Genomic DNA, 22,090 nt, shown 5'->3' on the forward strand with positions numbered 1-22,090 from the left:
GTTAATACTGTATTATTAACAAAACTGAGACGTATACTATTATACTGTTTTTTTCCCTGCCAAAAAAACTCGTAGATAATTAATTAATCTATTTGTTAATCTTATTAAGTTACTAGATACTAAACTGAGTAATTCGCGATTTAAATGAAAAAAATAAATAAACCATAAATGAGAATAAAAAAATAAATGTGATGGTGGGGGGAGGTGGTAGGACTGTGCTCGCACGTGTGAGTAGGCAATGTCAGTTTGAAGGTCAAGGAGTAAGCGCGAACTTCGGCTGCATTACCGGCTCGGCTTCCGTTATTAATCTCATTGTTACCTTCCTTCCTACTAATCTCTCTTTATTTTTAACTCTGGTGTTTATATTTATTGATCCCTAATAAATGAATCGACGACGAACCGGCAAATACTTATAGAGTTGTTTATAATATCAAAGGACCACGAAATAAATATATTGAAAACCATAGACGACGACAAAATGTATTAAAAAAGCACTAGTAGTTGACCCCCTTTTTTTGTTGTTGTTGTTTGACACCTCGATACAAATCAGACCATTGGTAAGATAATTATGGGTCTATATGTGTATCTGAGCCGAGTGCAAATATTAATAGGTTATTGGTTTAGACCCTGTAGTTTGAAAAAGAAGAAGAAATTGGGTATGCAACTATTTTGAAAAAGAGTTACGGGAACTTTGCATGCATGAAGTTGGAAATATTGTTGTATCGTGTAATTTGTCGCTGGATGATGGGCCGATATATTGTAAAATATTTCGGCCCAAAAAGGAACAGAGTACAATATATCGGCCCAAAAAGGAACAGGGTAAAAGATATATACATCCCTAAATGGCGATTATAGTTAGCCGTTGATCCAAACAGAGCTCCTTGACCGAAGCGTTCCTTATCCCGAACGATAATCGGTCTTCCTCTCCCTCCCTTTCATTGACGAAGAACAAAAGTAAGGTTTAATTTTTCATTTTCTAGTCTAGTCACTTCACTTCTACAACTACTGCCATGGCGGCATCACTCTCTTCCACTGTTCATACGACACCGTCTTTTCAATTCAGAGCGAATTACCCCAAGTCTCTCCCAGGTACGGCAGCTCACCGTGAAACCACACTCCTGTCTTATTCATTTGGCTCTAAATCGTTGCTCAATAATGTTTTTTTTTTTTTTTTTTGTATATATGTATACGTTGGTAGATTCGTGTTGGAGGGTAATCGCTTCGGCGAAATCTCCCTCTGCACGCTTAATTGCGTGTTCTTTAAGGACCGATAAGCTTCGGCTCGGTGCGGGCGTGACTCTCTCCGGCGGCCCCGTCGTCAAGCGGTCACTACGGAAGAGGCAAGGTTCCAGTGATTTAGGAAACTGATAGGGTTTGCTAAATTCTCCTTCGTACTTGGTTTTGATTGTGTCTGCAAATTTCAGATTGGTGATAAGGTCTGCCACTATTGAAGAAATAGAAGCGGAGAAATCTGCAATTGAGAATGATGTTGTACGTATTCCACAGGATTTCTGGTCGTTGATTAGTGGAATTCAAGTATCAGTATCACCTGATTCTGGGGTTTTTTGTTTGTTGTCCGACTCAGAAATCAAAGATGGAGAAGACCATTGAAACGCTTCGGACTAGTTTCAACTCCATAAGGACAGGGAGAGCCAATGTAGCAATGCTAGACAAGATTGAGGTATAAGATTTTATGGGGTTCTTATCTAATTACAGTTGCAATTTGCCCCCAGCTAAGTTGAATCTCTTATTGGTTATTTCCAGGTGGAATACTATGGAAGTCCAGTAAGTCTGAAAAGCATAGCCCAAATCAGTACTCCCGATGGAAGTTCTCTTTTGCTGCAGCCATATGACAAATCCAGGTACATATTTGTGTTTTCTTTTATAAGATTTTTCATGTCTTGCTCGCTTTATCAATACATTTCCATACCTTCCAGCTTGAAGGCTATAGAGAAGGCCATTGTGAATTCTGATCTTGGAGTGACTCCTAATAACGATGGAGATGTGATTCGTTTGTCCTTGCCTCCCCTCACGTCTGATAGAAGAAAGGTATCTCTTCTGTTGAATTTTCTAGGTCTGCAATTTTGTTCTCTTTTTTCTTATGCTGCCTTATGTTTTGATTTGTACCACTTCAGGAACTATCAAAGGTTGTAGCAAAACAGTCTGAAGAAGGGAAGGTAGGTAGTGTTTAATAGTGACCTAAACCTTTTCGTTTAGTTTTTTTAGGGTGCGTAATGAATGATGTACTAAAACTTAATCATTGCTCCTCTTGGATTCCATTGCTATAGGTTGCACTGAGAAACATAAGGAGAGATGCCTTGAAATCTTATGATAAACTCGAGAAGGTTCCAAGGCTTTTTAAAGTTTTATTCTTTCTTAAAAGATGGCTATCCTTATTGTCGTGTTTTATTCTAAAGAAAAACAAGCTTCATTTGCGCAGGAGAAGAAGCTGTCAGAAGACAACGTCAAGGATTTGTCAAGTGATTTGCAGGTAATCCGAAAAAGACATTAGAGCTCGAGAAGTATTAATAGTTTTCAGTGATGGCTGACAAAACTCTTTATGCTATTGGTAATGGCAGAAACTAATTGATACATACATGAAGAAGGTAGAGGAGCTCTGCAAACAGAAAGAGAAGGTATCAGCTACCACCCTTTTACTTTTGTCTTTGATCCATCTACTGTAGACAAAGCCATTACTTACTACACGTATTTGAATCCACAGGAATTGTTGAAGGTATAACTTAAAAATGGTTGTAAGGCGATGTAACCAAATCTGGTAAAATCTCTCGTTTCCAACTCCTTTGCTTCTATTTATTTTTCTCAATGCCTCTGGGATTCGAGAGGAACTTTGTTTAACTCTATTTGACTATTTTCAGTTGGGAAAGAATTAGAAAAAGTCTTTTTTATTTAATTTCCTCTTTGTACAGCAAACCCGTTGTTAACTTTTCCTGCCCATAACACGTTTATGGTTTTTTTTCTTCTATTACAAGAATCCGCCCTCGTCTTAAATTCTGTTTTGGTGTTGTTTTTGGTTATGATGTTGATTGAAAATGATACTAACTTAACGTAAATAAGACCCGGTATAATTTGGTTCAGCACCCCAATTATCAGATCTTAATTTTGGCTTATTGGGTTTGGACCTTAAAATTAAAAGGTAGGCGCATTACAATTTTAAAATTATTATCGTCCTTATCTGATAAAATAGGTAATTGGAGATGGCATTATCATAGTCACACCTCGCCGCATTGACAAATCCGTCGAACCCAAAATCTGTTTTACTACTACCTGGTCCTTTATTATATGCTAGTTGGATCAGCGGTGTAATCTTCTTTTTTAAAAAGAAAGAAACACTACAAAACATATAAGATTCTTTTAAACCCAAAATATGATCACGTTTTTTAAGACATGTATGCACCAATATTGGTGTGTTGGTTATCAGACGGTTAATATTTACCAAAAAATTAAATGAAATACATTTTCCATTAATCTGTTCCCATACACCGAGGTTTAAACCCATGGTGAATATTTAATTAGTAGGCTTCATTCATGGGATGGGTATATTTTAATTAGTCTGTTTGCATGATAAGAAAAATATTTATATCAGCAATTATTATACTAGTCTTTTTACAAAAGCATCGATATAGTATTGCAACATTGTCAAGTGGCTGAGATGTTGGATTCCTTACATCGGAACTCCAACGAAACTTTCGTTAATTTGTTCTTTCAAATGTTTATATACCATATATTATATATACATGGTAGGGTCAAAACCCAAAAAAAAATATTAAAAGGCAGTTTGAAAATATTTTTTTAATATAACAATGATTATAATATTTACCTTGATTCTTCCTTCATCTAACTGCGTCAGACACCGTTCGTCAGTCAACACTAAACGATAATTAAATTCATAATTGGTTATACCATCATGCGGCTCTAGTCTCTAGACGAATACTTTTTTTTCTTTCTGTTTTTCATTTTATCTTGCTACATTATTTTTTTCAATTTGCATTATCTTGCTATGATATTTTATTAGAAACAGAAACGATTATAATTTGTTTTATCTTGTCACATTATTTTAAGAGAAGCTCGTTTGGACCCAGTCATACAATCATACACAAAAGTGGGAAACAAAACTATATATAAAAAAAAACCGATTAGTTTATTAGTATATCGCTTGTGGGGTTGCCAATGGGTAATCGAAGAGCGAATCACCTTGGATCTTTAGTGTATTTCGATTCAACACGTGGCAGTGTGAATATCGAAAGTCCTGCCTTCGCCTACTCGCGAGAGCATGTTTCCTTTATACTCGCCCTTCGCGCGTGACAAAAAAACAACAAACAGAGCGCGTTTCGGAGACCAACCCCTAGTCGACAATTATCCTAATACAATATATTAGCTTAAACAAACTTACATCGAAACACAAAGATTTCTCACTTACCAAGATCAATAGTAACAAAAAAGATATGTCTAACGGCTATTGTATACGATCTTTTGTAATATTTTGAGTGACGAAGAAGTTTTTTACTGTCAACACATTGTTCACAATTTCCATTTCTTTATCAAAACCAACCTAAACTGAATTTATGATGCTTGATGAGGAAATGATGGCCACATATGAAGCTGATTGATCAGTTCTTTTACTTCCGATGTAAAAATGATTTATTAATTTTATGGCTAATAACGTTTTTATAGTCTACAACACATATGAGTTTTGCTTCTTCGTGACTTTTATACTAGAGAAAGCACGTCTCCAATGTAACTATAAACCATTTGAATATCCTAGCACTTACGAAGCTCCACACATTAGTTTTGTTATCGAATCTAATGTTACACTTTACCCACAGATCCGGATGTAAATTTTACTTCTTTCTTTGGTCAAAACATCCCTCTACTACTTTTGTATAATGCTTCCAACAGCTGAACATGAAACTATAAATGCTGCATCTTCATAAATATTGTCCACAATTGCACTTCCCATGAACAACTTCTCTTTCAAAACTCCTAATACATTAGTTTATCAAATGCTGTTCAAAAAAAAAAAAAATGTTTATCAAATAAAGTCATTTAACCAGGTCCAATCATTTCAATCAAAGTATATTTTATGAGGACATCTATATTTTTACTAACAATTTTAAGCATGTTTTCATGAAAACCTCCATCAAGATTATTTTCATATATCTAGTTAATAAACATATAAAGTTAACATTGTTTCAATCATCTACTTATTTTTTACAATGATTATAATGAAAGCAAAATGAGTATAAAGACTGCTAATTTTCACAAATAGCAAAAAATAAAATTTGGTTTCAAAATTAGCATAGAGAGATACAGTAGAAAAAATAGCCTAATTGGTCTTCACGTTCATATCCCACCAATCTGCGCCCTTTCCCGTTCATAGTAGAAATAAATTCTCTTTTCCAATGGCTAAGTACAGCTGACAATATTTGACACGTGTGACATCTTGACAATGGTACGTGGGACGGGCGCGTGGTTTCTTGTACAGCTGTTTACACAATCATGTAATTTATTTACTTAATTTTTAATATATACGTTCATGGAGTGATATAATATTTAAATTCAAATGCCATGAACATAGAATGATATATTTATATAAAAAATGAAGTAGCACAAGAAAAATATAGAATGATATTTATATATATATATATATATGTTTTGAGTGGGCAAATTATTATATATGATGGACTTCTATAAAAAAAATGAAGGAGCAAAGTCATAAAAAAGATAAAATAACAAAATGTGACTAAACAAACATTGAGCAGTGTGGCTTTATTCCATTAGAAAGTGACGTTTCTGCCATGCTGGCACCTTGAGATCGTAGCCGTTCAATTCACGGCATGATCCAACGGCTCTGATTAAGACATTGTCGTCATTTGAAGATCTGAACCGTCTCTTGACTCATTTTTTCCAGGGGAAGTTTTTTTTTAATTTTTTTTTTAATGTTAATTAGGGAAAGTGCACAAAATATAGGAGGAGACGCGAGAGCACCTACCAGAAATATCATCCCTCACAGATTGTTGAAGGATTTTTATACTCAGACCTGCTAAAAGTTGATGGGAGGTTAGTTGTTTTAGCTTGCATGAATGGATAAAACCAGGGAAGCTCGACGATCATCAACAACCATGGCTGCTTTAAAACGGAGACAGAGAATCTCAGGTATTTGCTTCCACCTCCTCCTTTTTTCATTTATTTCTCCTCATTATTTTCTCCATTTCTGATGAATTGGGTTCCTGTCTATCAGATAATAGTCGTGGGCGGGTGCATCAGGAGGTGGTGACAGTGAGGGATCGACCGGAGAAGAAAGAGCGAGATCCAGAATCGTTGAATCGAAGTAAGAGGAGACGAAGCGAGAGGTTTGCGCCGAGAAGCGAGAGAGCTGTCGAAGAAGATAGCTCGGATGAGAGTCTCGGAGACGGCGATTCCCACAGAAAGAGCTTCCCATCGGGTCGTATCCCTAGGCACGCGGCGTCTTTGAAAGTCGCCGATGGAATGATCGGCGTACCTGTCCCGAGAAAGGCTCGCTCAGGTTGAAGCTCCTTTTGATTTTTTTTTTGTTTCTTATTTAATTCGTATTTTCGAGATCTCTTCCTAATACTTCCTTACCTGTTTATTTTCTGCGGCGGTAGTAGCATGTATAAAGAGGTCGCATGACTGCCGGACTTCGTCGGGAAGTGGTGGCGGAGGATATGGAGAAGACCGCCGAAGACCACCCACTTCGCCGGGGAGCTGTAGTTTCGAAGTTGTTTCACCGTCTTCTTCAACTGTTTCGGCCAAGCAGAAGAAGGTCCGTCTGTTCACTTCGGGATCATCTGCAGAAAATGATTTCGGTCGATGTTTGAAATAGTGATTACAATTTATGTAAATTTTCTCAGAATGTAAACGGACACAAATCCCGGATACCCAAGCCACCGAAATCCTCCGGTACGATTGAGGAAGACTTGGAGATTGAAATAGCAGAGGTTCTATCTGGACTGAAGAAACTGCCTTCGAAGAGAGAAGACGATTCGGAGGGTGCCGTAAAATCATCTGAGGTTAAAGGTATTACGCGGATTACCTTGACCGTTGGTTGCGATTAGATCTAATCCCAAAAAGTATATGTCATCGCTGCTTGATTTTGCAGGTGCGAACAAGTTGAAAACGGAAGGTGAGGATTCTTCCGCAGGTTTAGAGATGGGCGGTTTAATCTCTTGCAAAGCGACGAGAATCGAAACAGCCAACAATGAGCGAGAAACAACGTCACTAGCCTCCGATATTCAGCAAGAGAGAGAAGCAAGGCAAGAAACACCGGGCAGATTGGATGGCGTTCTGGACTCGGCGGTGTCTAAAGGGTATCAACAGTTAGAAATTCTGTGTTTCGATTCATCTTTCCTCTTTTGGGAATCTCATGTCTGTTTTCCTATTTTTGGGGTCTGCAGGGTATCCGTGGGTCCTCAGTTGGAAAATTGTAATAGTAAGCTCGAGATTGATCTGATGGTGAGAAATCTATTCTTTTGGGATTTTAGCTATCGATATTCCGAATCTTGTAAATGTACTAAAATATCATTCTTCTGTCAATAGGTTCCTCCAACTACGCCCTCGCCACAGAAACTTTCTCTTCTTCCCTTGGTTTCTGATTCTGTTGTTATTAAAGCTTCTTGCAAGGCAAGTGTAGATTTATTAAGGTTTTTTACTTAAAGCATGTCCCCGCTTTGCTGTTTATAACATTGTTGCTTAATGCAGCTAGATACTTCTGTAGAGAGCAAAGAGAAGACTATTGTCGAAAAACGGCAATGGTTGAATCTTGATGTAGAGAGACTGAGCCAAGAGACTGGCAGAGATTCTAGCCTAGGATTACAAAATTTGGATTGGAGCCAACCTCAGCAGGCTAAATACGGTAATCAACCTTGAATATGTTTATCAGTCACCATCCAAGTTTTGGCTTCTAAAGTTGATGACGTTTCTAGGATACACTTGTTTTACTTTGTCTGACCAATGTTTATCTCCGTTTCAGCTCAACAGAGTTCAATCTCACCTTTGACGGTAGCTGTAGGCGGCTGGCCTAGCCGGCTTCCTCCTCAGGGGTGAGTTACCCTCGTCTGTGTTACGTTGTCTTGTGCTAGCTTAATGCTCAAAATAATAATAATAAAAAAACATTGGCAGGTATGATCCCCTGATCCACAACGGTAAACCTGTGGATGGGAGCAATGGATCTTTTACATTGGTGGAGGTATATGTTCTTGTAGTTGCATTTGTTCTCCATATATGTTAATCATTGTTTCTTCTCCTGGTTCGGACCATGATTTCTTGACATTTGCAGGGTGCGCCATTTCTTGCCTCTCAGCCTAGCCCGAAAAGGTGTGCCACACACTTTTTCATCGCCCGGAACATTCAGCTACATCAGCACTTTGTCAAAACTAACCATCTTTCTCAGCCAAACAAAGCTTCTGTTTATCTGAAAGGTGGTGGTGACGACTTGAGGCCATCCACAGGAAACCCATCCTTGGTAGGACGCTCTCCTAGTCTCAGTTTAAACTCTCAGGCACAAGATAGAACCGCGGTTAATGTTTCTGCGCTTAAGGACAAAACCTCTGAAAGTGGTCATTTTGCCTCAACTAGGCAGAAGAAACCTCAGCTATCCCCTGCATCTAGTAGTATAGTGGTATGTACTTTGTCGGCTTTTTTTTATCTTGTCACTAGTTTGTGTTTATCCCATTGGGTTTTTATACTGAAACTGCAAAATTGCTATCTAGTTCTCCGAAATAAAATCATTTTTTTCTCTCTCTTAACGCAGCCTGCTCAAGCTTACATCTTCCCCACAAACCAACATTTGCAACCAGTCATTGTACCTTCTAAATCACCTCGCCCAGCAAAAAATCCATGTCTGGCTGTTGGCTCAGCATCCGTCAGTTTTAACCTTCCAAGTTCTTCAGCCAGCGAAGCTTCTTCCCCATACTTTACGGTTCATCCAAACAATGCATATTCCTTTCAACTGTCTTCAACCATCAGAGGTGGGACTGCAAGCCAAGCGTTGCCTTTCTTCAATGGGTCCTTCTATTCGCCGCAGATGTTCCAGCCTCCCCAGCTTCTGCAGAAGAAACAGAGTCAAGGCCAGAGGGAGACAAAGGCAACAAGCTGTTCCTCATCATCTCATAGGCAACCGCACCCTCAAGTTACTATGAATAGTCTTTCAAACCAAGCTAGTGTTCAGAAACACCGTCAACAGTCTCAAAAGTCTGAGGCTAAAGCAGCTGGAAATAACTCAGATTCAAGGGGTAGCAGCACTCAGAAAGGAGGGCCATATAGCCAGATCATGACAGCTCCTATGCAGCCACAAAACTTTTCCATGTCATTTGCCTCCTTCGCTGGTGGTTCCGCGCCTGCAAATCTGAATTTCACTTCCAATGGTTACCAAATCGTATCTGCACCTCCCGTTGTTCACCAGATAAACCATCAAGCAAGTGACTCAAAGAGGGGCGGTGGAAGCTGTTCAAGCAACTTCGAGGACCCCAAAAGGACTCTTACCGGGAAGCCTCCGTCAATGATGAATGGACAAACGCTGGTTTTTGACAATCCATCGAGGACCCTCAACTTTGTTTCTGGTGCTTGGCCTCCTGCTGCAGCAACAACAATAAATGGAGACCCTTCTGCGTTTAGCCAGCATCTTACGCAGAAGCAGCAGCAATCTGGTCGGAGTAAGACTATGACCCATTCTCAGGCTGACACCGTTCCTGCCATGTCATCCCAGTGGAAAAACCCTGCAACCTCATCACCCACTTCGTACAATTCCTTAAACCTCAAGCAGTTCCAGTCTCCACAGCAGATAAGAACACACGGACAGACTCAGATTTCTTTTGCAGCACCTTCAAAGTCGCAACCTTCTCAGGGGAAACAGGGGAGATCTGGTGGCTCTTCTTCTTCAGTCACAGGGTTCGAGTCACATGGCAAAGCAGCAAGCCCTAAGGTCGACAATAGCAAAGCCTTGCCGCCATTATCACCTCTTCCTTCGTCATCAGCAGACGCACATGACCAGACAGAAAATTCAGCTTCTGGCTCTGCCCAAAAAACCTCTCCAGTTTGTGGGAGGAACGTGCCACCGATCATAACTTCGTGTCCGGGGCACTTGTCTAACCTAAAGTACTAGTTTCATCGAAGCAGACGTATAAAGTCACCATTTTTCCCGTGTCTAGCTTCGGATACCCAAGTGATGTAATACCCTAATGGTTAGTAAGATCTAGAGAGCGAACGCTATGAGTTGGGTGGTATCTTATTAAGGTTTTTAAATTGTTTATTGTTTTATGGGGTCGATTTTCTTTGATTATGATTGGTGTAGTGTATATATATTTAGACTAACAAAATCCACTCCGCAAGCCATTTATTTCAAATACAGTTCTCAACATCACGCCGTATATATTGATAACAAAGAGCAAACTTGGTTTCTTCTGAACCTCGTGAGCTACTCTACTTGTCGCTGGCTAGAGAAGCCACATTGTCTAGAAAATCTTCTCTTGCATTCTTATCAAACGGTTCTTCACCAATGTACAAGTCTAAGATTGACCTACACAAGAGTTTGCTCTTCACACTCCCCACATGGTTTCCCTCAACTGAACCAAAAAAAAAAAAAAAAAGGAAGAGTTTAAGACGAGAACATTTTTACTCAAGTCACGAAAAAGAAAGAAATAGAAATTTACTTGCTACGCCGAGTACATGGCCTGGGTTCTGGGTCAAATCGATTGTGGAGCTTGTTGGAATTTTATACTCATCTTTGAACAGGCTAGTGAAGCTGCAAGTGACATCAAAGTGTAAAAATTGTTGCATTAGCTCAGGAGGTAAAAAGAAAATGAAACCGAAGCTGGGTTTAGTACCTTTGAAGCAAGTCATCGTTGTCTAAGCCACCAAACTTCTTGAGTCTGTTGCCGACAGATTCTTGGAAAGCATTACGAACGGAACGGATGGTGAGTTTGCTGTACACAATCTGCAGCCTTACAGTCATCTTTATATCGGCTTCCATGAGATCATCCATGAATGCTTTGTTCCCCCTGAGCTCAGATGCTGGAAGATTTGCGTATTTCTGGCCCACAAGTTTCTTCACATCGTCACAATCAGCATACACGCCTGCTCGATACAGATGCCGTAAACGCTCATCAAATCCCCAAATCTACCAATTTGAATATTCCAACAACAAATAGAAGCTCTTTACCAATTCCCCAAATCTACCAATTTGAATATTCCTTTTACGGGGTCTAGCAATGTAAGGTAAATTCATAGTAGATTATTTTCAGTTTTAATTTAAAATTGGTTAATATTTTACCGAATGCGTAGATATCGATGTTCTTCAGTCCCAGTAAGCTCTTCTTCCTCAGCCCGACGCCGAGTAATCGCCTGGAATCTCCTATTGTAGCCGGAAACGAGAAACCGGTCTTAGGTTCAACAACGGATTCGGAGCTGGATTCGGCTAGAGTTATAGATCCCCATGGTAACAGAGACGAACGCTGAGAGGAGATGACCCATTCCAGAATCGGATGCCTGTGATCCCGTGACGCCGCGATCGCAGCTCCGGCAGCTGCGGCTCCAACGGTGACGGTCGCGGCGATGACGGAAACGGGGAATCTGTAGGATGACGTGGCACGCGGTGGTTTGGGGAGTGAGGGCTGAGAAAACGAGAAAGGGAAGCGAAACGAAACCATCGTCTTCGTTGTTGTTAGTTCACTCACCTATTTTTTTTTGTTTTTTTGTTACACACTTAAAACTTAAAAACAACATATGATTTTTTTTTTTCACACCATTGTTATGATTCAGCGACAACAACTGCCGCTTTAATTGACACGTATATTGCACGTGACCTCTACTCTTACGAACGACCAGCAAGTTTGGGCTTTGATCTTTTTACTTTACAAGTCTTTCACGTATCTGTTCTGGGCTTTTCCAGCTTTGATTGCAAGGCCGATGCTACCACTACTTCACTCTTGCTTTATCACATTTATTAATTCTTCTTTTTCTTTCTTTTTGTTTGAGAAAGGGTTATCGTATTTTATTCGTTATAAATTCTTTTTTTAATATTTCTATTTATTTTATCTCAGATGTTTTCAAGGCCTGTAATTGTGTATATCAAACTTTGTGTTAAAATAAATACACTCTTAAGAAAATACAAACTTATTATTCGTATATATGTCGAAAAACATAATTCTATTGACAAATGTTAGCTATTATCATTTTACCAAAAAAAATATTAGCTATTATCTTGAGTTGCAAACTACTACTAGTAAATATCCAATATAATAAGATTCCGCTGCTGAAAATATCTGGGAAAAAAACAAAAGAAACAAGAGTAGAGAAGAAAATAAGGAAAAGGGGATTTACTTCGTTTCATTCACGAGAGGTCACTACTTGCGTCTTATCTTCTTTGTTCGACTGAGGTTCGTTTGAGAAATTAGAATCAAACCAAACTTGTCCTTTTCACGACACCAAAGTTTGTTTTCTAGCAAAAAGCCCACTGCAACCCATTTTAGGCCCAATTACAACTCACGCAATGCTGACCGTCGATTTAGTCCATCGACGGTCTAAAATGCGACCACTTGATATTTTAGAAATTGGCCATAACTATCGCTCCTTTTTGCTGTTCTTTTAAAGTTGTTGAAGATAAAAACCAGTCTGAAGGCAGGCAAAGGGTTTAAGTGAAGAGCAAGAAGAGGAAGAAGAAGAAGAAGCAATGGAGAAATCATCAGAAAGCAATTTCCCAAAACTGGAGAAACCTTCGGGCAAGAAACAAACAGCGACGGTTGTGGTCGGAGCGTTGGCGGTCGCATGGTTGGCGATAGAGATCGTGTTTAAGCCATTGTTCAAGAAATTCAACTCCTCCAAGGACAAATCCGATTCCGACGATGCCACTGCTCCTCCTCCCCCGTCCGACGCCTGAAGCTGAGGCGAACAGCCTCTCGGGGTGACACGTGGAGGTCTTACTCAAGTTTATAAGCAAATCTTCTTGTGTTTCTGTTCTTGTTTCTTGTGTAGTATCTTTCCCTTTTATTGCTTTGACGATGCTTTTAATTAATCTCGCTTTTCCTTTTTAATAAAATCCCGAGATGGAATAATAAATCAATGAGCTACGCATGTAATTGATTTCATTTTCCTAGTAATTACCTTGGGCTCTCTCGACTATCGGTAATTTTTTTTACCATAAAATATAAGTAGATAATTTAAGAGTCATTTTCGCATTCCTTTTTTTTTTTTTTAATTTTCTTTTGGTAATATCAGTTTGGTGTTGGATCTCTACTAACACAACGAGCATGAAAAATAGTTAATTACACAGACTAAGAGAATTAAGGTTTGAGTTGGGTGTTAATTTTGGCGGTTTCTTGTGGCTACATTGTTAAATATACTACGATCTAAAAGATACAGGATTAGTAGTAAAGAGTTTCGAAAAGTACTTTGTTCAACGTAAGAAAAAATGATAAAATGAGAAGTGAGAAAACTGAATAATAAGCAAAATTGAGTTCAATTTTCTCTATTCAAAAGTGTGACATTGAAACGGCGTCGTCTGATTGGTATAAATTGAAAAAGGAGGCCCTGGCCCATTAAGAGAAATCCTTTATGGCAAAGACATAATAAGCTTGCGGAGCACGTGTCGGGTCAACCCGAACTGAATTCTGGAGCATCCATCCACGTCAGTCGGGGCCGGCCATCGTAGATGATCAACCTCATCTCCGAAACATTTTCCTCTCTATCTCTTATTCATCTCTCAGTTTCTGGTTTCTCAGATGCTAGGTGGATTCGGAGGAAAGTCATCTGCCGGAGGCCGTAAAAGCCTCAGAGTCGCCGTCGCTGGCGACAAAGGAACCGGCAAATCCAGCCTGATCTCGGCCGTCGCCTCTGAAACCTTCCCGGATAACGTCCCGCGCGTCCTTCCTCCGACTACTCTCCCCGCCGACGCTTACCCTGACCATATACCTATCACCATCATCGATACTCCCTCAAGGTCTTTATGCTTTTCCCTGTCTGTTAATTTATCTTTGCATTGTTCTTCTCCTTCTAAGCAAAGTAGTCCAAATTGTCAATGGTTAAAAATGTATGAATCATCACCTTGCGTATCTGAAGTATTATAAATTCAATTCCCCGTCATTGGTTTTTCTCATACTGGCTAATTTTTAATTCGATTTTATTGTTTGAATTTGTACGGATTGATCCTCAATCTGCTGATATCTGTGATGTTATTTGGCATTAGCATTGACAATAGGATAAAGCTCATTGAAGAATTCAGGAAAGCTGATGTGGTGATTCTGACATATGCTTGTGATCAGCCTGCAACGCTTGATCGCTTGAGTTCTTATTGGCTCCCTGAGCTCCGGCGGCTAGAGGTTTGTTATTTATTGGTGAAAATTTTTTCATTTATGGTTTCTCCACCATGGAAAGTATCAATTTATAGTTATATGTACATATGTAGATCAAAGCACCAGTGATAGTGGTGGGCTGCAAGCTTGATTTACGAGATGAACGCTCTCCCGCGAACCTAGAAGATATAATGGCACCAATCATGAAGGAGTACAGAGAGATAGAAACCTGTATAGAGTGTTCTGCATTGACTCTTATTCAGGTATGTAATGCTTTTTAGTAGACCTTTCTCTCTGGGGGAAAATATTTCCCAATACAGTTTTTAGCATCTTATCTTTTGGAGAAGAGTGAAAATACCACAAAATGTGCAAGGCACCTCAAAACTGATAATATTGAAAGACCAAGCAAAATCGTGCCCACGATTGAGTTCTTTATCTGATTACAAACAGGTTCAGACAGATCGTGATTTATTTTTTATTTTTTTCAGGCCCCTGATGTTTTCTATTATGCATCAAAAGCGGTCCTTCATCCAACATTTCCGTTGTTTGATCAAGAAAAACAATGTTTGAAACCTCGCCTCCGCAGGGCAGTACAAAGAATATTCAACCTTTGTGATCATGATTTGGATGGTGCCCTTAATGACGCGGAGTTGAATGATTTCCAGGTTCTCTTTCTCTGTTGGCCACCGATTATTGCATTCGTGAAACTTCCTCATCCTTCTATAAATATGACGCTGCAAATTTTGTTAACAGGTAAATTGTTTTGGTGCCCCACTTGACCCTGTTGAACTTATGGGAGTGAAGAGAGTGGTACAAGAAAGGCAACCAGATGGAGTCTCTGATCTTGGTCTTACACTTCCGGGCTTCCTTTTTCTTTTTTCTCTTTTCATTGAGAGAGGTCGCCCTGAGACAGCCTGGGCTATCCTACGGAAATGTGGTTACAATGATTCTTTAGAACTCAGCACAGAGTTACTACCCGTTCCAGCAAAGAATTCTCCTGATCAGGTGTGTGTTGCTTTAAATAGTACTCAACTACCAGAATATCTCTAACTCTTTTTTTTTTCACTTAAAAGATACGAGGCTTGCCTACCTTTAAATAATGTTTGCACTCTATTCACTTGCAGAGCATCGAGCTAACAAACGAAGCTATGGAATTTCTGAGTGGAATTTTCCAGTTATATGACCTTGATAATGTGTGTATGCTCGTTTCTCTAATTATCCAGCCTTGTTTCTGTTGTTCTTTATCACCTCGAAGTATATTTAATCCTCAAGGAGCAGTGGTAGTTCTTTAATGCTTCTTCGTTTTGCTGCCATTTAGGATGGAGCCTTACGGCCAGCTGAGCTAGATGATTTGTTTCAAACAGCTCCAGATAGGTAATTTTATGTTGCTTGTTTTTTGTGTGATTCGTAGCTAATTACTACCTCTGTAGTTTATGGTTATCAACTGTTCTTCCAGTGTTTAGTGATTTAATTTTCTCTCTTTTAAATTTTCATGCCAGTGTCTTTATTGCTCTTTTACAAGAATTTGTAAATTGTTTCTTTAGCAAATTTTTTTACCTGTACAATCTGCTTTTAAGATTTCAGTCCTTGGGTTGAGGGTCCTTACAAAGATGCTGCAGAGAAAACGCCAGGCGGAAATTTGACAGTCAATGGGTTTCTGTCTGAGGTTTGTATGTTTGCTTTTTTTTTTTTGACGACGCTGATTTAGAATCAAGCTTTCATTGATCAACATATGCTCTGTTATATGCGCTAATGCAGTGGGCTCTAATGACTCTACTAGATCCTAGAAAAACATTGGCAAACCTGATATATATCGGTTATGGTCACGAGCCATCTTCAACATTTTCTGTTACTAGGAAAAGATCAGTGGATCGTAAGAAGCAGCGAACAGAAAGGAATGTATTTCAGTGCTTTGTATTTGGCCCTAAAAAATCTGGAAAGTCTGCACTCCTCGATTCTTTCTTAGGAAGGTAAACTAGTTTGAACATTGATAAGTACCCGCCTTATGCTGTGTGCTTTGGTTGTTTCTATGGGTTTACTGATGTTGAATTCTCTAAGCTGTGTTTAACTCCAGGAAATTTTCGGACAGCTATAAGGCAACAATGGGTGAACGATATGCAGCAAATGTCATTGATCAGCCTGGGGTAAGTAGCAATAGTCTGAACGCTTATGTTATTTGATCACATGTGGATGTTAATGAGGGTTTTTGTTTTTTTTTTTGGTTTGTTTCGTGGAATTGTTGGATGATGCATTTTTCAGGGTTGTAAGAAAACCCTCGTATTGCGGGAGATACCAGCAGACAGAGTTAAAAAGTTTCTGGCGAATAAGGAAACGTTGGCAGCATGTGATGTTGCTGTGGTCGTCTATGACAGGTTAGCTCAGAGTCTCAGAAACACTTTCTGTTATGTGTGGATGAAGTCCTTAGAAAAAAAAATGCGATAAATTTTGCAGTTCGGATGTATACTCATGGAAAAAAGCGAGGGAAATATTGATGGAGGTAGCAAGGAAGGGTGAAGAGAGCGGTTATGGGACCCCATGTCTCCTTGTTGCAGCGAAAGATGATTTGGATGCATATCCAATGTCGGTGCAAGAGTCTGATAGGGTAACATGCAGCAGCAGCCTAATATGAGAAAAAAATTGGTGTGGGATTTTGATTGGTGGTCCCTAACTAAACTCGGATGTGAACAGGTTTGCATGGAATTGGGAATAGACGTGCCAGTGTCGATAAGCATGAAACTTGGGGAGACAAATAGTCTCTTCTCAAGAATCGTGAGTACAGCAGAGAACCCTCACATGAGCGTTCCAGAGACAGAGTCGGGAAGAAGAAGCAAGAATATCCGTCAACTCGTGAATAGCTCACTTGTGTTTGTCTCAGGTTCTTCTTTTTCTTCTTCACCAAAAAAAAGCTATCATTTCCACCATTTGAACCGGTTTGGGTTTAGCTTACTGTAATTACTATCGCAGTGGGTACAGCAATTGGGTTTGCCGGTTTGGCAGCGTACCGTGCTTATTCCGCAAGGAAGAATGCTTGAAGATTTATTTGCCTCCAAACACATATTATTGTTATTATATCTCTGCTTTGCTTCTTTTTTTTGTGTGTATATAATAAAACATCGGACAAGATGGCTTCTCCGTTTCCTTGACCCCATTAATTTTGAAGTTATTTCAGATACCAAACAGTATTCTTCTACTCTGAAGCATTGGCATTCTTTCTTTTGTGGTTTTTTTTTGGGTTGGATTTAGGATGTTTTTTCGCTCATCTTCGAGTAACCAATCTGGACCTTTCGATACTTTTTCTTTACTACAAGCATAAATGGGTTTGAGAAAAGCCCATATGTAAGATCATTAGGCCCAATCTAAAAGAATAAATACGTAAATGAGGAAATGAAAAATGGACCCCCTACATGTTATCTTGTAGAATCATAAGCCTTACATATTCTTCTGGTTCTCCTGAGTTTCAAACCAGATTAGATTATAACAAGTCAGACCAGACATCCTACAAACAAATTAAAGAGGAGAAAAATGGCGGCTTTATCATCATCATCTTCTTCGTCTCTGTTTTTCTCCTCCAAAACAACTTCTCCGATCAACAGTAGTCTCCTGTTCCCACCATCTCTCCGCCGCATCTCTCTTCCCTCTTCGTCTTCCTCCTTTTCATCTCTCTCTTCTTCTGCTTCTCTCTTCACATACTCTCTCAGGAGTTCCCGAAGATCATCTCCTCAGCGATTTACCGTTAAGGCACACAAGAAGAATGTACTTATTGTCAACACCAACAGCGGCGGTCACGCCGTCATCGGCTTTTACTTCGCCAAAGAGCTTCTCTCCGCCGGCCACGCCGTCACCATCTTCACCGTCGGTGATGAATCTTCCGACAAGATGAACAAACCTCCCTTCAGCCGATTCTCCGTAAGATGAACGAACAAATCTCCCTACCTTGCTGAATAATCTTCCCTTAATAATCAATCTGTCTTACAGGAAATCGTCAGCGGCGGAGGGAAGACGGTGTGGGGAAACCCGGCCGATGTTGCGAATGTGGTCGGAAGTGAAACATTCGACGTTGTCCTTGACAACAATGGCAAGGATTTGGATACTGTCAGGTCTGCTTTATCATATCAACGAACTAGTATAAACTTTTCCAGAATTTCCAATTTTTGATGATCACACATATATATGTTATATATTCTACATTTTTGGATTTTGTGGGAACAGGCCAGTGGTGGATTGGGCTAAAAGTTCCGGCGCTAAGCAGTTCTTGTTCATAAGCAGCGCCGGGATCTACAAGTCCACCGAAGAACCTCCTCACGTTGAAGGGGTAAATATAAAGTTATAAACACACACACGGGAAAGAAAAGAAAAGAAAAAAAGCTTTTAACACTCTCTCACTTGTCACCATTCACTGCTCCAATGGTGCAGGACGCAGTGAAAGCCGACGCAGGTCACGTGGGAGTAGAGAAGTACTTAGCAGAAACATTCGGGAATTGGGCCTCGTTTCGACCACAGTACATGATCGGCTCTGGCAACAACAAAGACTGCGAGGAATGGTTCTTCGACCGTAAGTTCTTCTCAAACCAACCCAATTTCAACACAGGACTGAACTAAACAAGTAACCGTCAAAATTTTGTTTTGGCAGGGATTGTGAGGGACAGAGCAGTGCCAATCCCAGGATCAGGACTGCAGCTAACCAACATATCTCACGTGAGGGACTTGTCTTCGATGCTCACTTCAGCCGTGCACAACCCTGAGGCCGCTTGCTGCAACATCTTCAACTGCGTTAGTGACAGAGCCGTCACTCTTGACGGTATGGCCAAGCTCTGTGCCGCCGCTGCTGGCAAAACGGTTGAGATCGTTCATTACGACCCTAAAGCCGTTGGGGTTGACGCCAAGAAGGCTTTTCCATTCCGAAACATGGTAAACTAAAAAGCTCTTTTCCTCCTTGATTCATTACTTTTATAACCTTGCCATTGTATGATCACAGCATTTCTACGCGGAGCCTAGAGCAGCAAAGGAGATATTAGGGTGGGAAAGTAGAACGAATCTACCTGAAGATCTCAAGGAGAGATTCGAAGAGTATGTGAAGATTGGCAGAGACAAGAAGGAGATGAAGTTTGAGTTAGATGATAAGATACTCCAAGCCCTCAAAACTCCAGTGGCCGCTTGATCAACTAAGGCCATAAAATTTCATCCCTTTGTAACTTATAATGCTACCCTGTGCTCCGTTTTTTTATTTTCTCCCGGCTCATATGAAATGAATATGATTCAGCTAAAAGATCATTTAAAATCCATGACCAAAAGAGCAATACCAATTCTAGGTTATGTGAAGATAACAGTTTGTTTCAAGGAAATAGATTTCAAGACTGTCTTGGATCCTTACATCCTACTAAAATACGTTTTACCAAATAGAGAGAGATAACACTGAAACTACCTACATAGCAACAAGAGCATCACGTCATCTTACCACTTCCTATTCCTCCTCTTGCTTGATTTTCAGACCTCCGAGCTTTGATTCCAGTTCATCGTCTTCTTCGCCTTCTTCATCTTCGTCTTCATCTTCAAAATCTTCTCCTTCAGGGTCATTATCGTCCAAAGGACCAAGCTTGTCCAGGGAGTCCTTAAACATGTCATTTACCTCGTCGATACCTTCCTCAGATATGAAGTTTCCGTTGATGTTGAGAAGCTTGAAAGTATTTTTCTTCACAACAGTTTGTGCCAAGGCTCTTGCCCCAGCTCTTCTGATCATATTGGTGTTCAGGTCAACTTCAGCCAACTGGTGGTGACCTTCAACTGCCTTTGCGATTAAGATAGACCCTTCATCTTTGAGTTCATTCTCAGATAAATTCAGCTTCGAAAGAGACTGTTTTGAGGCGATGCAAGCTGCCAATTTCCCAGTGGATTTTACAGTAATATCGTTCCCAGCCAATTCTAGAACTTCAAGACAAGGGGCAGACTTAACTAGAGCTTCAGAAAGTGCCTCTGTTCCTTCATCCTCCAAGTTCAGGTAACTCATGTAGATCTCAGTTAAATCATTCAACACTGATACAGTCTTGGCCAGGGCAATTCCACCTTCGACTCCAAACATGTTGTCACGAAGATCAAGTTTCTTTAAGTGGCTACAGAGTTCAAGTGCTTCAGCTAGCGCGACACCGCCTTCTGAACCAATCCTCGTAGATGAACACCGGAAATCTTCCAAAGATGGACACTGCCTCACTATCTCGGCAATGGCAATTGCTCCTTCGTCTCCTGTCATGTTGTTATGAAACTGAAGAACCCTCATTTTGCCAGTAGAAGGGAGAAACTCACGAACTGCTCGTGCAGCATCCTCGGAAATGCCATCATTCATAAGATATAGCTCCTCTAAGTCATGCTGAGACTTGATGAGAGAGCCAAATGCTCTAATTCCTTTTTCTCCCAAAGCATTGTCGGAAAGATTCAAATAGCTTAGCTTACAGCCCTCCAAAGCAGATGAAAACATATTCATGACTTCAAGTGCTTCTGGCTCTGGTCTTCCCGCAACAAAATCCGAGAGATCCACTTCCGTCAGCTGATCCTTGATGGAAGACAAAACGCTGACAGCAAATTTGGCTGCTTCCGAGCCAAAGCTCCTGTTGCCAAAACGGATTTTGGTGTAGGAGTTACGCGGCTGAGTCAAAGGCCTCAAGAGCTCACGTGCCTCCTCCTCATCAATAAATGCTCTACGGCCACCAGATATATCAAACAAGATATCCCCAGTCTTGTTCAACTCGACCTCGGACTCTTTTTGAGGACCTCGTTTGATCACTTCAAGCAAGAGCTTACTCGATTCTTTGGCATAGACCTGAACAGCAGAAGTTCCATCACCATCAGGCTCGTTCTGGAAGTGTTTGTTTGCAGTGGCAAATGCCAACTCTTCAATTCGCTTGGCGTCTTCCTCAGCCTCTTCCACGCTCAAAAGGCCGTACTTTCTGGAGAAGATGGATGGGGTCGTTATGTTCTTGATCATCCGCTCTACAAGCATCAGCCGGGTACTCTTACTCGGTGGCCACATCTTCACCGATACAACACGGTTCTGTGTGGTTTGACCTGAATGATCCATGCCACTTGGTCCTGTAATTCAAGACAAGGAAATCAGTACACGATAATATTCAATATTCAGGCAATGACCTATTTGCAGGCCAAGAAAACAAAAAACCATGGCGCCAATCTATCTAGAGCTTCGTGTGTTAGTGAGATCTAATCGAAAAAGAAAAAGGCGTTGAAGGTATAAGAGAATCTAAATAAATTTCTATTGTAGACACGAAAGAGCCTCATTTAATTTCAGAACAAAAATTGCATTTTCATACGGAAATTTGCATTTTCATATGCGAAAAATGTTCTTAAAAAGCCTTAGTAGAAAAATCGAGAGTGCAAAGGAGAAGTAGAGATTTCAAACGAAAAAGAAAACTAGTGGGTTCAAATATTTGCAAAACCAGCACATTGGAGAGGAGAGATGCGATAAGGATAATCAGAAGAAGAAAAAGGAAGGCGATAGAAACCCAGAAATGTAAGAGAAGGATGAAGTTAAGGGTAATGCATTCACCTTTTTTTTCTCAGCGTATCGAAATGGATCTCTGGTTGCCGATAAACGGAGAATCGAAGAAAATAGAAGAGGTGTTTCGTCAGAGAAGCGTAAATAAGAAGCAGTGTGAGAGAATCATTGATCCGCGTGATGATAATGGAGGCAATGATGCGTTTTTAAAAAATCAAAATTTCAAAAAGCAATTCTTCACACATCTTTAAAAATTGGCCTTTTGAGA

At 40.1% G+C, this 22,090-nt stretch overlaps 7 protein-coding genes across 9 annotated transcripts; 5 read left to right on the plus strand and 2 right to left on the minus strand.

Moving 5' to 3' along the window:
• The first annotated feature begins 861 nt into the window (after nucleotides 1–861).
• On the plus strand, nucleotides 862–3,009 carry LOC18019974 (ribosome-recycling factor, chloroplastic). Of its 2 annotated transcripts, XM_006402237.2 has the most exons (11): nucleotides 862–1,089; nucleotides 1,199–1,340; nucleotides 1,425–1,491; nucleotides 1,586–1,681; nucleotides 1,765–1,862; nucleotides 1,938–2,049; nucleotides 2,136–2,177; nucleotides 2,289–2,345; nucleotides 2,441–2,491; nucleotides 2,580–2,636; nucleotides 2,723–3,009. In XM_006402237.2, the coding sequence occupies exons 1-11, from the start codon at nucleotides 1,011–1,013 to the stop codon at nucleotides 2,738–2,740; spliced, it is 819 nt and encodes a 272-aa protein (XP_006402300.1). In that variant the 5' UTR covers nucleotides 862–1,010; the 3' UTR covers nucleotides 2,741–3,009. The 2 variants fall into 2 exon arrangements, 1 of the variants encoding a protein (XP_006402300.1); XR_002899941.1 differs by having other exon boundaries at nucleotides 2,289–2,491.
• A 2,973-nt stretch (nucleotides 3,010–5,982) lies between these two features.
• Nucleotides 5,983–10,364, plus strand: LOC18020109 (protein TIME FOR COFFEE). Of its 2 annotated transcripts, none has more exons than XM_024157022.1 (12): nucleotides 5,983–6,174; nucleotides 6,260–6,544; nucleotides 6,645–6,802; nucleotides 6,891–7,056; nucleotides 7,139–7,346; nucleotides 7,434–7,491; nucleotides 7,576–7,659; nucleotides 7,738–7,891; nucleotides 8,009–8,078; nucleotides 8,158–8,224; nucleotides 8,315–8,656; nucleotides 8,789–10,364. In XM_024157022.1, the coding sequence occupies exons 1-12, from the start codon at nucleotides 6,102–6,104 to the stop codon at nucleotides 10,136–10,138; spliced, it is 3,015 nt and encodes a 1,004-aa protein (XP_024012790.1). In that variant the 5' UTR covers nucleotides 5,983–6,101; the 3' UTR covers nucleotides 10,139–10,364. The 2 variants fall into 2 exon arrangements, with proteins under 2 accessions (XP_024012790.1, XP_024012791.1); XM_024157023.1 differs by having other exon boundaries at nucleotides 6,648–6,802.
• On the minus strand, nucleotides 10,294–11,752 carry LOC18020087 (fatty-acid-binding protein 1). Its single transcript, XM_006402239.2, has 4 exons — nucleotides 11,306–11,752; nucleotides 10,860–11,109; nucleotides 10,686–10,777; nucleotides 10,294–10,598 (listed from the first exon to the last, which is right to left on the minus strand). The coding sequence occupies exons 1-4, from the start codon at nucleotides 11,679–11,681 to the stop codon at nucleotides 10,456–10,458; spliced, it is 861 nt and encodes a 286-aa protein (XP_006402302.1). The 5' UTR covers nucleotides 11,682–11,752; the 3' UTR covers nucleotides 10,294–10,455.
• Nucleotides 11,753–12,610: 858 nt separating this feature from the next.
• On the plus strand, nucleotides 12,611–13,149 carry LOC18020088 (outer envelope membrane protein 7). Its single transcript, XM_006402240.2, has one exon. The coding sequence runs from the start codon at nucleotides 12,704–12,706 to the stop codon at nucleotides 12,908–12,910; it is 207 nt and encodes a 68-aa protein (XP_006402303.1). The 5' UTR covers nucleotides 12,611–12,703; the 3' UTR covers nucleotides 12,911–13,149.
• A 564-nt stretch (nucleotides 13,150–13,713) lies between these two features.
• LOC18020089 (mitochondrial Rho GTPase 2) lies at nucleotides 13,714–17,523 on the plus strand. The gene is made up of 14 exons (XM_006402241.2): nucleotides 13,714–13,969; nucleotides 14,216–14,348; nucleotides 14,435–14,584; nucleotides 14,810–14,986; nucleotides 15,075–15,326; nucleotides 15,446–15,514; nucleotides 15,640–15,695; nucleotides 15,906–15,987; nucleotides 16,080–16,291; nucleotides 16,396–16,465; nucleotides 16,581–16,693; nucleotides 16,773–16,923; nucleotides 17,010–17,196; nucleotides 17,286–17,523. Exons 1-14 carry the CDS (start codon nucleotides 13,752–13,754, stop codon nucleotides 17,351–17,353), a joined length of 1,938 nt encoding a protein of 645 aa, XP_006402304.1. The 5' UTR covers nucleotides 13,714–13,751; the 3' UTR covers nucleotides 17,354–17,523.
• Nucleotides 17,524–17,769: 246 nt separating this feature from the next.
• Nucleotides 17,770–19,614, plus strand: LOC18020082 (chloroplast stem-loop binding protein of 41 kDa a, chloroplastic). Its single transcript, XM_006402243.2, has 6 exons — nucleotides 17,770–18,227; nucleotides 18,297–18,418; nucleotides 18,531–18,633; nucleotides 18,735–18,873; nucleotides 18,952–19,229; nucleotides 19,297–19,614. The coding sequence occupies exons 1-6, from the start codon at nucleotides 17,844–17,846 to the stop codon at nucleotides 19,477–19,479; spliced, it is 1,209 nt and encodes a 402-aa protein (XP_006402306.1). The 5' UTR covers nucleotides 17,770–17,843; the 3' UTR covers nucleotides 19,480–19,614.
• Nucleotides 19,610–22,052, minus strand: LOC18020168 (RAN GTPase-activating protein 1). Its single transcript, XM_006402242.2, has 2 exons — nucleotides 21,874–22,052; nucleotides 19,610–21,401 (listed from the first exon to the last, which is right to left on the minus strand). Exon 2 carries the CDS (start codon nucleotides 21,388–21,390, stop codon nucleotides 19,783–19,785), a length of 1,608 nt encoding a protein of 535 aa, XP_006402305.1. The 5' UTR covers nucleotides 21,391–21,401; nucleotides 21,874–22,052; the 3' UTR covers nucleotides 19,610–19,782.
• Between the last annotated feature and the right edge of the window lie 38 nt (nucleotides 22,053–22,090).

The sequence above is a fragment of the Eutrema salsugineum genome, unplaced genomic scaffold, assembly GCF_000478725.1.
Source record: "Eutrema salsugineum unplaced genomic scaffold, Eutsalg1_0 scaffold_19, whole genome shotgun sequence".
Classification (NCBI taxonomy): domain Eukaryota; kingdom Viridiplantae; phylum Streptophyta; class Magnoliopsida; order Brassicales; family Brassicaceae; genus Eutrema; species Eutrema salsugineum.

Bases quoted from the DNA above. Each gene is read 5' to 3' on its own strand.
- LOC18019974 (XM_006402237.2), top strand. From the start codon at position 1,011: ATGGCGGCATCACTCTCTTCCACTGTTCATACGACACCGTCTTTTCAA. The intron at 1,090-1,198 runs GTACGGCAGCTC...ATACGTTGGTAG, and splicing joins TTACCCCAAGTCTCTCCCAG to ATTCGTGTTGGAGGGTAATC. The intron at 1,682-1,764 runs GTATAAGATTTT...GGTTATTTCCAG, and splicing joins CAATGCTAGACAAGATTGAG to GTGGAATACTATGGAAGTCC.
- LOC18020109 (XM_024157022.1), top strand. From the start codon at position 6,102: ATGGATAAAACCAGGGAAGCTCGACGATCATCAACAACCATGGCTGCT. The intron at 7,492-7,575 runs GTGAGAAATCTA...TTCTGTCAATAG, and splicing joins AGCTCGAGATTGATCTGATG to GTTCCTCCAACTACGCCCTC. The intron at 7,892-8,008 runs GTAATCAACCTT...TCTCCGTTTCAG, and splicing joins ACCTCAGCAGGCTAAATACG to CTCAACAGAGTTCAATCTCA.
- LOC18020087 (XM_006402239.2), bottom strand. From the start codon at position 11,681: ATGGTTTCGTTTCGCTTCCCTTTCTCGTTTTCTCAGCCCTCACTCCCC. The intron at 11,110-11,305 runs GTAAAATATTAA...TGTATCGAGCAG, and splicing joins CATCGATATCTACGCATTCG to GCGTGTATGCTGATTGTGAC. The intron at 10,778-10,859 runs GTACTAAACCCA...TGTCACTTGCAG, and splicing joins AACGATGACTTGCTTCAAAG to CTTCACTAGCCTGTTCAAAG.
- LOC18020088 (XM_006402240.2), top strand. From the start codon at position 12,704: ATGGAGAAATCATCAGAAAGCAATTTCCCAAAACTGGAGAAACCTTCG.
- LOC18020089 (XM_006402241.2), top strand. From the start codon at position 13,752: ATGCTAGGTGGATTCGGAGGAAAGTCATCTGCCGGAGGCCGTAAAAGC. The intron at 14,349-14,434 runs GTTTGTTATTTA...GTACATATGTAG, and splicing joins CTGAGCTCCGGCGGCTAGAG to ATCAAAGCACCAGTGATAGT. The intron at 17,197-17,285 runs GTTCTTCTTTTT...TTACTATCGCAG, and splicing joins CTCACTTGTGTTTGTCTCAG to TGGGTACAGCAATTGGGTTT.
- LOC18020082 (XM_006402243.2), top strand. From the start codon at position 17,844: ATGGCGGCTTTATCATCATCATCTTCTTCGTCTCTGTTTTTCTCCTCC. The intron at 18,228-18,296 runs GTAAGATGAACG...TCTGTCTTACAG, and splicing joins CTCCCTTCAGCCGATTCTCC to GAAATCGTCAGCGGCGGAGG. The intron at 18,874-18,951 runs GTAAGTTCTTCT...TTGTTTTGGCAG, and splicing joins CGAGGAATGGTTCTTCGACC to GGATTGTGAGGGACAGAGCA.
- LOC18020168 (XM_006402242.2), bottom strand. From the start codon at position 21,390: ATGGATCATTCAGGTCAAACCACACAGAACCGTGTTGTATCGGTGAAG.